At 45.1% G+C, this 14,616-nt stretch overlaps 1 protein-coding gene across 1 annotated transcript in view; it reads left to right on the plus strand.

Annotated features, from left to right (window-relative positions):
• The first annotated feature begins 5,608 nt into the window (after nt 1-5,608).
• Nucleotides 5,609-14,616, plus strand: part of LVRN (laeverin) — a 58,363-nt gene continuing 49,355 nt past the window's right edge. The window contains exon 1 of the mRNA XM_084882818.1: nt 5,609-6,627. Coding sequence (XP_084738944.1) covers nt 5,963-6,627 — 665 coding nt within the window. The 5' untranslated portion in view covers nt 5,609-5,962. The remainder of the gene's footprint in view (nt 6,628-14,616) is intronic.

Genomic DNA, 14,616 nt, shown 5'->3' on the forward strand with positions numbered 1-14,616 from the left:
ATAAGCCTAAAGAACTTTCTTAAACTGAAAAAAAGAAACCTCATTACCAATCTCAAAAGAAAATGATGTTCTAATAAAAATAAATCATTGAAAGAGGCTTTTAAAAAGACATATCCTAGCAGTAATTTTTGAATTGTGAGGAAAAGAAAAAAAATGACATATGTATCCTGACAGAAGTGTTACTGAATTTTAAACAGAGCTTTTTCTAGAGTATGTTAGTTTGGGTGTTCCAAAAAGTAACTCAAAGAAGGGATTAGATGCGGTAAATGGCAGTGGGAGGAAAAGGGCAGAAAGCAGAGGACTTGGGGAGAGCTATCTCCCTGTGATGCTGGTCTGGCCACTATGTAGGAGGGAGGGGAGAAAGGAGAGCTGGATAAGAAGTCTCAGACCACAGTGCAGTGTTAAGAAAGTTTCCGGGCCAATGTGAAGCCTTCTGGCCAAGGTTGCCTATCAGTGGAATTCTTTCCCAGGACCTTCAAGATCCTTGCCATGCTCAGTCATCCATTGGCTGGGAGCAGCCCAAGGGATGCATGGCCTCAGTGTGAACAGTGGGGAGGATTCAGCAGCAGTGGGGTTGTCAATCAATTATGCTCACTCCAGCAGGAGATCTGATGCATCTAGAAGGTTTCAGGAATCTGGAGAAGGCACTGTGGTGTAAATTAATAAAGAGACTATAAATATAATATAAATTCGTAATCCATGGGGGAATCAGAGGAGCACTTGGCTTCAGTAACCAAGTTCTCTGAATCTCCAAACCCCTTGCTCTTTATTAACACAAATTGACCTAAGGCAAAGTAAATATACATATCAAAAGGTAAGGTTTAGTATACAGCAGGCATTGTTAATTTGGGGGAACTGCCTTCCACTGTTCAGGTGTTTAGCCAGCAGGAGGCAATGACATGTACATTAAAATGCCCTCAGCTGTCTGGTAGCAGGCAATAATATATGCAAATCTTTAGGTGTGGGGAAATGCCCTTAGCTATTCCAGCAGCAGATGATATGTAATATTGTCTACAGCCATACCACCCTTTACGCGCCTGATCTCGTCTGATCTTGAAAGCTAAGCAGGGTCGGGCCTGGTTAGTACTTGGATGGGAGATAATATGTAATATTTATGACATGCTAGAATTAACTTCCGGCAATCTGAATGATATATATATATTTAAATATATTTTATTGATTTTTTTACAGAGAGGAAGGGAGAGGGATAGAGAGCCAGAAACATCAATGAGAGAGAATCATTGATCAGCTGCCTCCTGCACACCCCCCACCAGGGATGTGCCCGCAACCAAGATACATGCCCTTAACCAAATTGTACCTGGGACCCTTCAGTCCGCAGGCCGACGCTCTGAGCCAAACTGGTTTCAGCCTGAATGATATATTTTCATGGCCACCACATTCAGTCAACCAAACCTTAAATCTGAGCACCATAAATGACAAGTATTGACTCACTCTAAAAGTTTATTGGTATTAGTAAAGGACAGAAAAAAATTAATAGTCAAGAGACAGCCTCCCTACCCAAGCTCTAGAAGAGAAGACTACAGTTTGGAATTTCAAAAAAAAAATATTTAAAGGAAAATTTTTCTCTTTCTGGAAGGCTACTCCTATTTTCTCTTTAACTACTGCTATCCTGCTTTTATATCAGAAAAGATATTTCCAACATGTATATTCAACAAAGGACTCATATCTAGGAAATATACAAACAAACAAACAAACAAAATACCCACAGATGATCAGTAGAAAAACGTACAAAACCCTTGAATAAGCCCTTCACAAATGAAGGAATCCAAAGACCTGATGATTATGTGAAAAAGCCCTTAGCTTTATTATAAATCAAGAAAGTGAAAATTAAAATCACAAACATACCAAAATGGCTCAAGTTAAAAATATTGACAATATTGACTATTGGCAAATTTATGGAGCAGTTGGAATTCATACACAGCTGGAAGGAGTTCAAATTGGTACTATCAATAGCTTTGCATCATCTGTTTAAGTTGAAAGAACACACATATCCTATGGTTTAATAATTTAATTCCTAGATATCTATTCAACAAAACTGTATTCCAGAAGAGATATATATATATACAAGAGTATTTATAGCAGCACTTTTCTTTTGTAATTGAATCACTGTTACATCTTTTTTTAATTATTACTTTTATTTTTAAAATTTTATAGAGTATATTGGGGCGACATGGATTAATAAAATTATATAGGTTTCAGATGTACAATTTTTAATACATCATCTGTATATTGCATTGTGTGTTCATTACCCCAAGTCAAGTCTCCTTCCATCAGCATTTATCCTCCCTTTACCCTCTTTTCTCCCCACCCCTCTTTTCTTGGATAATCACCAAACTGTTGTTTGTCATCACATACATTTCTCTCTCTCTCTCTCTCTCTCTCTCTCTCTCTCTCTCTCTCTCTCTCTCAACCTTTCTCTCTCTCTCTCTCTTTCTTTCTCGTTTTGCTTAATTTCTTCACTTTTTTCACCCAGCTCTGTAACCCCTCTTCCATGGCTCTCTTCTTGCCTCCCAGTATTTTCCCTGTGACTCCCATTGGTGAAAAGTATCCTGAAACCAGAGGCAAAGAAGTCTGGAAACTGTCTCCTGAGATACAGAAGAAGGCAGAAGGTGAGTAATAAATGTGACAGCAGATACCCAAGTGATTGGCTCAGCATTTCAAACCCAACCTGACCAAAAGCCACATACTGATGACCCCTCTCCAAGCTTTCTTCACCCAGTAATCTTCCATTTCACAGTTGGTGGGAATTTCAACGTTGCAATTACTCAGTCTAACCTTGTAATCATCTTTGAAGACTCTTTTTCTTTTGCATCCTATATCTAATGTGCCAGGAAATCATGCTGGTTTTACTCTCAGAATCAGGCCCAAGAAATAAAGATGGAAAAACAGTAGACACGCCAAAGCATAAACATAAACAACAAATTGACTAGTGGCACAAGATACAAAGGTGACTTCACTTGGGTAACATATAAAAGGCTTGAATAATCGCTTTAGCTTGGGATTTATAAATAGCAGCACTGATTGCATCTTGGGCAAGGTATTTCTTTGTTGTGGGTGACCTGCGCATGGTAGGATGTTTAGCAGTTTCCTTGGCCTCTAACCAGTAGCAAACGCCCAAAGTTGTGACCACCAAAAATGTCTCCAAACGTTGTCAAATATCCAGGGGAGGAGGACACCAGCAGCTCTCCAATTGAGAATCACTGCTTTAGATGATAGGAATAGTAAGTAGGTTTTCTGAGCAACTAATTACAAACATTTTAAAAAAAATTTTGGTTGGTGTTTTTCTGTCAGCTAATCTGTCCCAGAACTACTCTTCGGTTAAGATGTTAAATGTTTCATATAATAGTCTTTTCCAGTTTTTTTTTTAAATTATTATTATTATTACTAGCAGCATATGCACAACTCAACCAGCAAATATTTTGTAACTTCTTTTGAGTGAAATTAGTGATTTATCAGAAATATTTTTCCCTTTGGCAAGATATTTAAATTGCTGAATCATTTGGGATGATTTTATTACCATGAAACTTTTTGTGTAGTAGCCAATCTTGATTTCTTTGATGATATTAGAGAAATGGAGTTAAATACTAGTGTCCATGTAATCACTTTTCAATAGTTTCTTATATAAAATTGAGGGGAGGCACATATCTAATATGAATTTGAAAATATTTTGTTTAGCACTGACTCCTCTTAAAACAAACAAACAAACAAACAAACAGCCAAAACCGGTTTGGCTCAGTGGATAGAGCTTTGGCCTGTGGACTGAAAGGTCCCGGGTTCGATTCTGGTCAAGGGCATGTACCTTGGTTGTGGGCACATCTCCAGTAGGGGGTGTACAAGAGGCAGCTGGTCGATGACTCTCTGTCCCTCTCTCTTCATCTCTGTACAAAATCAATAAAATATATTTAAAACAAACAAACAAACAAAAAACCACCTTTACATGTTTGTCTGGAATCCTTCAAGGACCTTAAAAAAAATGTCCAGGGGGTTATAAGGACAATAATTAGTGCTGCATCTAACAATCCCATCTGACAATGGCCTAAACCTGTCTCTCCACCCCCCCCCCCCCCCCCCCGCCCCCGATCCCAGCAGCTCACAATGTGGCAGCCTGACTTTGGGCAGGTTTTGCAGAAAGAAAGAGAAGGAGGTCTCTACTCAGGATCTTCTGGGAGTGATGCACGTGGTCATAGTTATTTTAAAATATAATTGTTTTCTTTCTGAAGAAAGCAGATCAAAGCAGATCAAACTTAGAATCAGGAGACTAGTCACAGGTTATAGCACAACCGTCTGTGTGAACTTGGTGTCAAGTCTCCCTTCTTGTGTGTGTGTGTGTGTGTGTGTGTGTGTGTGTGTGCGCGCGCGCGCTGTTGTTGTTGATGTGGTAACTTTCAGCTCCAGGAGCAGGGGAGATTACATTTCCCAGGAGAATCACCTGGGTTTAGCCTGTTTCTAACCTCAGTGGGAGAGTTCATTGGAAAGGAGATACAGTTCAAAGGAGAAAAGTGCAAATGGATTTAAGTTTTATGGCTGCGACAAATTCTCTTGGATCTGAAATAACTGAAGGACAGGATGCACTCAAATAAATCTTTAGCCAACAACAGGATCTTTAGCCGCCCTCTCCTTCCTCTTCCCCAGCGCCTCCTGAGAACGTGCAGCCCATTCCCAATTCATTCCGGAGCGCGCGCAGGTCCCAGGCGCGGACTCTCCCTGGAGCGCGGCTAAATAGCAAACAGATGCCCAACGCCCTAAGCCTCCCGCCCGGGGCACCGCCTGCGGGACGAGTTCCAGCCGCCCGTTTCCCAGTGGGAAGGTTGGGCGCCGGACTGTCTTATTCTCTTTGCTTAAAAAGGCCCGTTTTGCCCTAACTGGTTTTGCTCAGCCTGCAGACTGAAGAGTCCCAGGTGTGATTCTGGTCAGGGGCACACGCCCAGGTAGCGGTCTCGGTCCCCCGTAGGAGGCGTGGAGGTAGCAGCCGACGTTTCTCTCTCTCTCTCCTTCTTCCTCTCCCTTCCTTTCTGAAATAAATTTTAAAAAATACATATTTTTAAAAAGGCCGTTTTGAGAACAGGATTCCCCTTTCCCCAGGCAAGGGAGCGGAGAGCCAGACCCGGCTCCACAACCGGCACCCAGACCCTGGCGTTTGCTTCTCACAGCGCCTCGTTAGGAGGTGAAGCGCCCCTCTCGTTCCTTCACCTGGAGATACTGACGCCCAGGCCCGGTTTTCTTTTCTATTTTGTTTGTTTGTTTGTTGTTTGTTGTTTTTCTCCCCCTCCTCCAACTCTCCTTCCAAAAAAGGACGCCAGTCCTTGATTTTCATCCCAACTGTATTCAGGAGGCGAATTTTGCGCCAGAGATTTGGCTCCGGAAGTCCTCACTTTGCAGCTGTCCCACGCAGGGTCATTTCGGGATGCAGCCGAAGCTCCGGGTCCTGGCGTGCGGTCCGGCTGGCGGCCGCAGGTGTGCGGCCGGCGGCTCCTCCCTGCGGTCCAGGAGCTCCAGGTGCGCTGTACCGTAACTTCCCGGCACCCGAACCGCTCCGTGACACACCCACCAAATCCCGAAAATCCAAATATTCCCGCCAGAGGTGCTACATTCCAGTTTGCTCCGACTGTCCTCGCCTCGCACCGACCCTGGAAGCCTCTTGGGCGCGGTCTCTCCATCGGTCCCAGAGGGGCGCCGAATCAGCCTCTTCCCCAAGTCCCGGCGGGAGGGGGTGTAGGCAGGGACCTGGATCTGATTAGGTGGGAGGGGGAAGCCGAGGTCCCAATCGCGCTCTCCTGTCTCCCAAACCCTCAGGGAGGAGGAGGGGGAGAAAGAGGGGGAGGAGGAGGGACGGTACAAGAGAGGGGGTCCCACCCCTGAGCACCCGGCCCTGGGGTTCTGAGTCCTCGCCGCCGCCACCTCCGGGCTCTCCCCTCATCCCCGCTAGCTAGCGGTCTTGGCCATGGGACCTCGTTCGGGCTCCGGCTTCTTCGTGAGCCGCGCGGCGGCCCTGCTGCTGGCCGGGCTGGCGGCCGCGCTGCTGCTGGCGCTGACCGTGCTGGCCGCCCTGTACGGCCGCTGCGCGCGCGGCGCGCCCTCGGAGCTCGGCCGCTGCGGGGTCCCCGACGCGGGGAAGCCCAACGCCACTCCCGAGCCGGAGGCGGTGACGGTCACCCCGGACGCGCGGCGGCCCTCGGGGCCCTGGGACCGGCTGCGCCTGCCGCCCGGGCTCGTGCCACTGCACTACGAGCTGGAGCTGTGGCCCCGGCTGCGGCCGGACGAGCTCAACCTGCCAGCGCTGCGCTTCTCCGGCCGCGTGAACATCACGGTGCACTGCGCCCAGGCCACGGCGCGGCTGCTGCTGCACAGCCTCCTGCTGGGCTGTGACGGCGCCGAGGTGCGCGGCCCGCTGTCCCCCCCGGGGGCCGGGGGCGCCGCCGCCGGGGGCCGCGTGCCGGTGGACAAGGTGTGGCTCGCGGAGGACACGCAGTACCTGGTGCTGGAGCTCGGCGAGGCCCTGCAGCCCAGGAGCCTCTACGAGCTGCAGCTCAGCTTTTCGGGCCCCGTGTACCAGGACGCGAGGGAGGGACTCTTCGTCAACCTCTACACAGACCAGGGTGAGCGCAGGTAAGGGCAGCACGCGACCCGGGTCCTCCAGGTTCGGTCCGCGCGGACCAGCCGTTTGCTGTGACACTTGGGAGCTTGTTCAAAACGCGGATTCGTCTAAACCGGTTTGGCTCAGTGGATAGAGCGTCTGCCTGAGGACTGAAGGGTCCCGGGTTGATTCCGGTCAGGGGCATCAGGGGCATGTACATTGGTTGCGGGCACATCCCCAGTAGGGGGTGTGCAAAAGGCAGCAGATCGATAATTCTTTCTCATCGATATTTCTGGCTCTCTGTTCCTCTCTGTAAAAAAAATCAATAAAATATTAAAAAAAAAATGAAACGCGGACTCGTCGGCCCCACTCTCAACCTAAGAGCTCAGAACCTGCGCTTTAACGGGGGATCCGCAGGTGATGGAGGAGGAGAAGCCGGGGATGCGGGGCGGAGGGCGCGGTCTCACGGGCAGCCTGGCCACAGCTCCTTTCCCGGAGCCGCTCCGCGCTCAGGTCCCTCCCCGCGTTGCCTCTTTACCTCTGAGATCCGTTGTTTGTTCTTTTTTTCTCTCTTCTTTTTTTGCTAGGGTTCTTGAAACCTTCGGAATGCCCTTTCATCCTCCCCCTCCCACACCCCCCTCCCCCCCCCCCCCCTTGCCTGAGACCCGCGTCTGGCTTTGCAGCCGCATCCCCCTACCCTACGCAGCCCTTTGAACAGCGCTGCCAAGGGCCGGAGCCTGCGCTTTAGGGATTCCTCTGCTGAAAAAAATAAAGAAAAGCGACGACAGGCCGCCCCTCTGAGTTTTGCAAGCCCGCGTAGTGTACATATGTTCTTTGTACAGTCGTTGGAGATAATGTCTCCCACACGGAATGTTTCCGCCTCAAGGAATTGCCTATTGCAAAGGGCCTGCGTCCGCATTACTTGAATGGTTGAGGTGGAAGATACCATATATATTTCAAACTTGCGATCTCCTTCACTCACGCACTGGTGGGGAGCATTTGCGGTTTACACAACTGCATGTAGTTTACCCTTTGTTATTAGAGAAAATGTTCTCAGATGTTCTCTCTGGGAAAGAAACCCACTAGATTGCCCCCTGAAATCATCTCCTGCACTATTTTCAAAACTTCAGGGTTTGTTTTGTTTGTTTTTTTTAAATAAGTTTAGTAAGCCGCCTTAGTGGGTGTGTGACGTTTGTTTTTAAGGACAGCATGCCTGGTTGTTCTCTTTCAAAAATGGAAAGATTGTTTTTGAAAGGTTTCACATGAAGGTGATTAGTATCTGGAGTGTGAGCATTGGGAACGTTTGAATGAACTGTGCGTAGCTCAGGAGGCAAGCTTTTTGAGAGAGAGAAAAAACATAGTGTTTCCTGCTGTCAATAAGTATTTCATCTCTTCGGCCCTTCTCTGTTTCCTCAGTGGGAAGTCTTAATGGGGCTCCGGCCCAGAGGCTCGGCTCTAGCAAATATGGGAAAGTCCCCTTTCTTATTGTGCTGCCAACCAGCCATAACTAGAAACCGTATTTTGAGAACATTAAAATTCAAACAGGCAGAAATCTCAATAAAGTTTTACAAATGTTCAGAGACCAAGGTGGCACTCCAGATTTACTGCATCTTACAGGAGCTGTTGCCTCGAACTTGTCTTCGGGTCTCTGCTTCTGAAACCACAAGGAAATGAAACTTGCAGTTGAGCTTGAAGCCAAGGTAACCAAGAACCTACACCAAGTGATGCCTTATGGGGAGGCAGATGTTGGAAACCCAGCAGGCACAGTTTGAACCCGAGTCTCTGCCTCTCTGAGTGCGCTGCCTCCTTCATGGAATACACATACTAAGTGAGAGTGTTGTGAGAATTTAAGGAGAAAGGGGGAGACTGCAATGGTAGCTACTATCGTTAACTCGGGATACCATTGTTAGGTATCCCTCCTGTTACCTGAACATGGAATCTGCCGTATTCCTGTGACATATGAGTGCAAGAAGATTTTCACATGGGAGAAAACTGCCCACTGATTTCGCATTTTCCTTAGGGTGTGCATAGTTTCGATTGCAGCAGCCAGAGCATGTTTACCTATCTTCTTTGGAGGTCCTTTATCACCAAGGTTAATATTAGAAGGCTAATGTTTTTAAATATTACTTTTACTAAACACTAATGGAGAAGAGAAAAAATCATTCCAGAAAATGATTTTCAAAGAGCACCACTCTCTCTCACGTCTAATGTTTAGAGGTTTCTGGGGATGCTTCCGACTTGTTCTTGGCCTTTTTCCACTTGGCAGGTACCGTCACATTTCTGCCATATAGGAGCCACCCTCTGGATGCCTTGGGTTTGTGCTTCTATGTGTCAGTATCTGGTTTCCTCCTTCCATGTGTAGAAAGTTGAGAGCAAGATCAAAATGTGGATGTCCTGCCTGGCCAGTGTGCCACAGGGATTGAGCATCGACTTATAAACCAGGAGGTCCTGGTTCAATTCCGGGTCAGGGCACATGCCTGTGTTGCAGGCTTGATCCCCAGTAGGGGGCAGCTGATCAATGATTCTCTTTCATCATTGATGTTTCTATCACCTTCTCCCTTTCTCCCTGAAATCAATAAAAAGAAATTTTTAAAAATGTTAATGTCCCTTCAAAGTAGTATTTCCCAAACTTCATTCATTGGCATACTACTATTTAAGGTTATGTCATGTTTACACATCTCTAGCCATATTATTTTCTTTAAAAAGTTACTTGATTTAAACAAAAATATTAACTAGATTTATTAAAAAGCTCTATATCATTGTCATAAATGGAAAGCTATTTGTAATGTATAGACTGCATTGGCACAGATAACATAATAAAAACAATGCTGATAAATTGTACCTATTATTATTGCCTACTGAAGGATCTGAGAGCTGCTTCCTCTTTGTTAAAAATGGAAAATTGGAATTAGATGTTTAAAATAAATAATACCAAACAAAGACTTTCTCTTGATTCAATCAAGATGATTCATAAAATTGGAAAAGGACAGTTATGTGTGAGTCAAATCTATATCATTGTGTATCTGAGGGCTACTGAAAATATTTCTTCATCTTTACTTTGAGAGTTCCTAATTAGAGTAGTGGTTCACAAACATTCAATGTGCACCAGAACCATCAGGGGAGCTTATTAAAATTCAGATTCTTGGGGAATATCCTCAAAATTTCCAGGTCAGTGCAATCAAGTTGATAGCAATATTAAGGTGGAAGCAACCAATGTCCATTGATGAATGAATGTATTATTCAGCTTTTAAAAGGAAGAAAATTCTGAAATATGCTACAACATGAAGGAACCTTGAAGACATCATATAAGGTACTTAAAGTAGTCAAATTCAGAAAGTAAAACTGTGGTTGCTAAGGGCTGGGGAAGTGGGGAGTTGTTTAATGAGGGGCATTTTGGTTTCCAGTTTTGGGCTATTATAAATAAAGAGTCTATGAGCAATTGTGTATAAGTTTTTGTGTGGTCGTGATTTTTTGTTTTCTTGTAATAAAGGCCCAGGAGTGCAATGGCTGAGTCATATGCTGGTTGCATGTTTCATTTTTAGGAAACTGCCAAACTGTTTCCCAAAGTGTCTATGCCACTTCACAGTCCCACCAGCAATGTATGAAGGATAGTTTCTTTGCATCTTGGCCACCATTAGGTATTGTCACTGTAGAGAGAGTGAAAGAGAAAGGGAAACATCAATGTGAGAGAAACACATTGATTGGTTGCCTCCTACAAGGCCCTGACCATGGCCTGGGCCAGGGAAGAGGTACATGGTTGTGGGCACATCCCCAGTTGGGGGTGTGCAAGAGGCAGCTGATCGATGATTCTCTCTCATCGATGTTTCTAACTCTCTGTCTCTCTCTCTTCCTCTATGTTGTTGTTTCCCCCTCCCCCCATAATGAATGAATATTGGTTTTATCCAACATCTTTTTCTGCATCAGTTGATATAGAATCATGTAATTTTTCTTCTTTTGTCAATTATTATAGTGTATGGTTTTAATTGATTTTTTGAATACTGAATCAGTCTTTGTGTCCTCTCAGTTTTCTATAAGAGCAGTTGCTATATAGTAAGAGAGAGTAGTAGAAAGCCCTTCCAATGGGGGAAGAAGACTATGAAGAGAGAGAAAGGAGGAGAAATGGACAAAACAAGTGTCTTTAATTTTCACTCTTTCTTCTGACTGGGTGTGACCCTGAGACAAATTTTTTTGTGAAAGTAATTTCTTATGAAATGTCCCTAGGAAAAACCAATAGGCGAATGGGAAAGTATGACTGGGAAGAGACTGAGGCCAACACAGGATATGAGAGCAATCAAAGTTCCTTGGAGCATAGTTCTGGACCATGTAAGCCACACCTCAAAACTGTCCCTATCAACACAGAGCGGTCATTGTTCTTATGCTGAGATCTCCCTCATGGCAGGGCTGATGGGCAGCCATATATGAACTTCCTTTAGCGTGGATCCCACTGTGGCTCTACCCTGGTGATTCCCTGAGACCATGCCCCACTAAATTTTCAGCCCCACCCAAGCAGTTTGCAGCAGCTTTTCCTAGCTCAGGCTTCAGACTTTCCTAAAATCTCTCAATTAAGCAGCAGCTGGTGTCAGTATGCTCCATACCTATCAGTAACAGGCCCAAGACTCAGCACTAGCACCAGCCTGTCTTGCTTCACAGCTTGGCCTCACCTGGGCATTTCTAAGCTCAATACAAGTAGCAGATATCTGCAGCTAGCTCTGTAGCTCCTGCTGGGTGGCCTCAGGCTATGGCTGACTTTGCATCACCTGGAAGTTCCCAGAGCCAGTGGAACACTTCAGAGAATACCAGATTATAACTCTTCACATCCACTAGTGACACAATTAAGAGGCAGATTGCCAGAAGCCAGTTCCAGCATGTCATAATTGCAAGAATTTCATTGAAAGGTTGATGGAACTTGGGGACTCAACAGGGCTGAGTCACATATGTTATTGCCTGTTGGGAATGACTAAAGGCATTTCCCAAAACCTGAAAAGGATGATTTCTTGCTGCCAGATAGCTCAGGGCATCATAATCTACATGTTATTGCCTCCTGTTGGCCAAACACTGAACAGCCAGAGGCAATTCAGTGTATATCTCTACCTTGCCTTAGGACAAATTGTATTAATAAAAAGCAAGGGGTCCTGAGACAAGGAGAACTTGGTTTCTTCAGCCAAGTTCCTCTCCCCCTCCTCCCCCCATGGTTTTAAAAATTATGTTTCATCTCTGGACTCTAATTTACACACAGCCCCTTCTTCAGGTTTCTTGAACTCTTCTAGATGCTGGATCAAGACCCCCAGCAATAGCAGACTCAGTGAGCACCAAAGCCCCACTGAAGCAAGTCCTTCTCCATAGGAGTGTTTTCTGCACAGCAACTCTTCCACTGTAGTCACAGCCAATTGGCCTGGAGGTCAGTTCCTCCCAGTGATGCCAATAGCTACAAGGCTCAATTATAACAAGACTGTACACACAGCCCACACAGGGGTGCATCTAAGGTGTCCAGCTCAGGTGAGTGGGGAGGTTGAGTCATTGGGCCCTAAAGGACACCTACTACACACAGAGATACTTTACCAATTGCAGGAGACATAGCAGCTCTACCTAATACTGTATTTTCCGGCATATAAGACAACTTTTGAAACAAAAAAAAAGTCAACTGAAAATTGGGGGCAAAAGTCCAAAATTGCACAAAAATTACCTGCAGATCTTGACGGCAAAGTAAGTCTTTTCTTTGAATATAGGCCTAAACCTATGTTTCAACTGTAAAATTAGGGGGTTGTCTATATGCCGGAAAATACGGTACATAGAAACAAACACAGGGAAGTAGCCAAAAGTGGAGATAAAGAAACATGTCACAAATGGAAGAGCAGAAGAAATATCCAGAAAAAGACCTAAATTAAATGGAAGCAAGCAAACTAATAGATACAGAGTTCAAAACAATGTTTATAAGGTTGCTGAAGGATCTTAGTGAGACTTCAAAGGCACTTAGTGAGCCTTTCAAGAATCTTAATGAGAATTTCAAAGCCATGAAAAAGGTTCAGTCAGAAATGAAGGATACACTAACTAAAATGAAGAATAATTTACAAGAAAACAACAGTAGAGTGGAGGATACTAAGAATCAAATAAACAATTTGGAACATTAGGAAACAAAAAACACACAACAGAAGAGAGGAAAAAAAAAAGATGTTGTAAGGACCCTCTGGGACAAGTTCAAATGTACCAACATTTGCATTATGGGGATGCCAGAAGGAGAAGAGAGAGAGCAAGATAATGAAAACTTATTTGAAGAAACAATGACAGAAAACTTCCCTTAACTGGTGAAAGAAATAGACTTACAAGTCCAGGAAGTACAGAGAGTACCAAACAAGAGGAACCCAAAGAGGCACATACCAAGACACATGATAATAAAAATGCCAAGGGTTAGAGACAAAGAGAGTCTTAAAAGCAGTTAGTTGCCCACAAGGGAGTGCCCATATGACTATCAGATGATTTCTCAACAGAAAGTTTGCAGGACAGAAGGGATCAGAAAGAAATATTCGAAGTGATGAATAGCAAGGACCTACAACTAAGATTACTCTACCCAGCAAAGCTATCATTTAGATTTGACGATCAGATAGAGAGCTTCACAAACAAGAAAAAGCTAAAGGAGTTCATCACCACCAAACCAGTATTACATGAAATGTCAAAGGCTATTCTTTTTAAATATATTTTGTTGATTTTTTTTTACAGAGAGGAAGGGAGAGGGATAGAGAGCCAGAAACATCGATGAGAGAGAAACATTGACCAGCTGCCTCCTGCATACTCCCCACTGCAGATGTGCCCACAACCAATGTACATGCCCTTGACTGGAATCGAACCCTTGACCGGGACCCCCAGTCTGCAGACAGACACTCTATCCACTGAGCCAAACTGTTTTTGGTATCAAAGGATATTCTTGAAGAAGAAGGAGGAGGAAGAGGAGGAGAAGAAGAAGAAAAATATGGACAATAAAAATGGCAATAGAAACATATCTATCAACAATTGTATCTAAAAATAAAAATAAACAAGGAAGCTAATGAACAAAATAAACTGATGAATAAAATAGAACCAGAGGCATAAACAAATAAAACAGATTGAAGAATTTCAGAGGGGAGTGTGTGTGTGTGTGTGTGTGGGGGGGGGGGGGATATTAACCAAATATTTTATATGTATACTAGGTGCCCAGTGCACGAATTTGTGCACCTTGTAAGGAACTGTGGGCCCCCAGGCTGTGGTGAACACAGAGGCAGGTCTTGGCTCATCCTCCATGCCCTGCCTGGTCCCTCCCATCATGGCCTCTGATCCCCTATCTGCTGGCAGCCCCACCGCCACTCCCACGTGCTAACAGTGTCAGCCCCACTCGCACCCGCTGATGGCGAGGAGCAATTAGGGTCAGTGCTGGTAGCAGGTATGAGCTAGGCTGGCACTGGCAGCGGGTGTGAGCACTGGACAGAACCACGGCATGCAGGAGCAAAGAATTTTCAGTAATCACCAGAGGCTCACCCAGATGACAGTGACCAGTACCCCACCTTGGTCTGGCGCCCCCGCATACCTGCTCCACCGTCAAACCGCAGCCAACACCCGCCATGTTCCATGCTCTGCTGCCTGCTGCCTGCTGCCTGCCATGTTCTGTGTGCGCCTCCTAGTGGTCAGCACATGTCATAGCAACTGGTTCATCGGTTGTTCCACTGTTCAGTCTATTTGCATATTAGGGTTTTATATAGGTAGATATGCATTTCTTATGGACACAGACAATAGGGTGGTGAGGGCTTGGGGCAGGGCAGACACCAGGTGGAAGGGGACAATGGTGGGGGAAAAGGGGGATATCTGTAATACTCTCAACAATATATATATATATATATATATATATATATATATATATACACACACACACACACACACACACACACACACACTGGAAAAACAAACAAACAATATGTCCCCATCAGGAACAAAGGAGCAAAAACAGCTTACTAGTGTGAAATGGCTGGAGAAAATTTGGATCTTTATTTAGGATG

This window comes from Pipistrellus hanaki (genome assembly GCF_964339955.1).
Source record: "Pipistrellus hanaki genome assembly, chromosome: 4".
Lineage (NCBI taxonomy): Eukaryota > Metazoa > Chordata > Mammalia > Chiroptera > Vespertilionidae > Pipistrellus > Pipistrellus hanaki.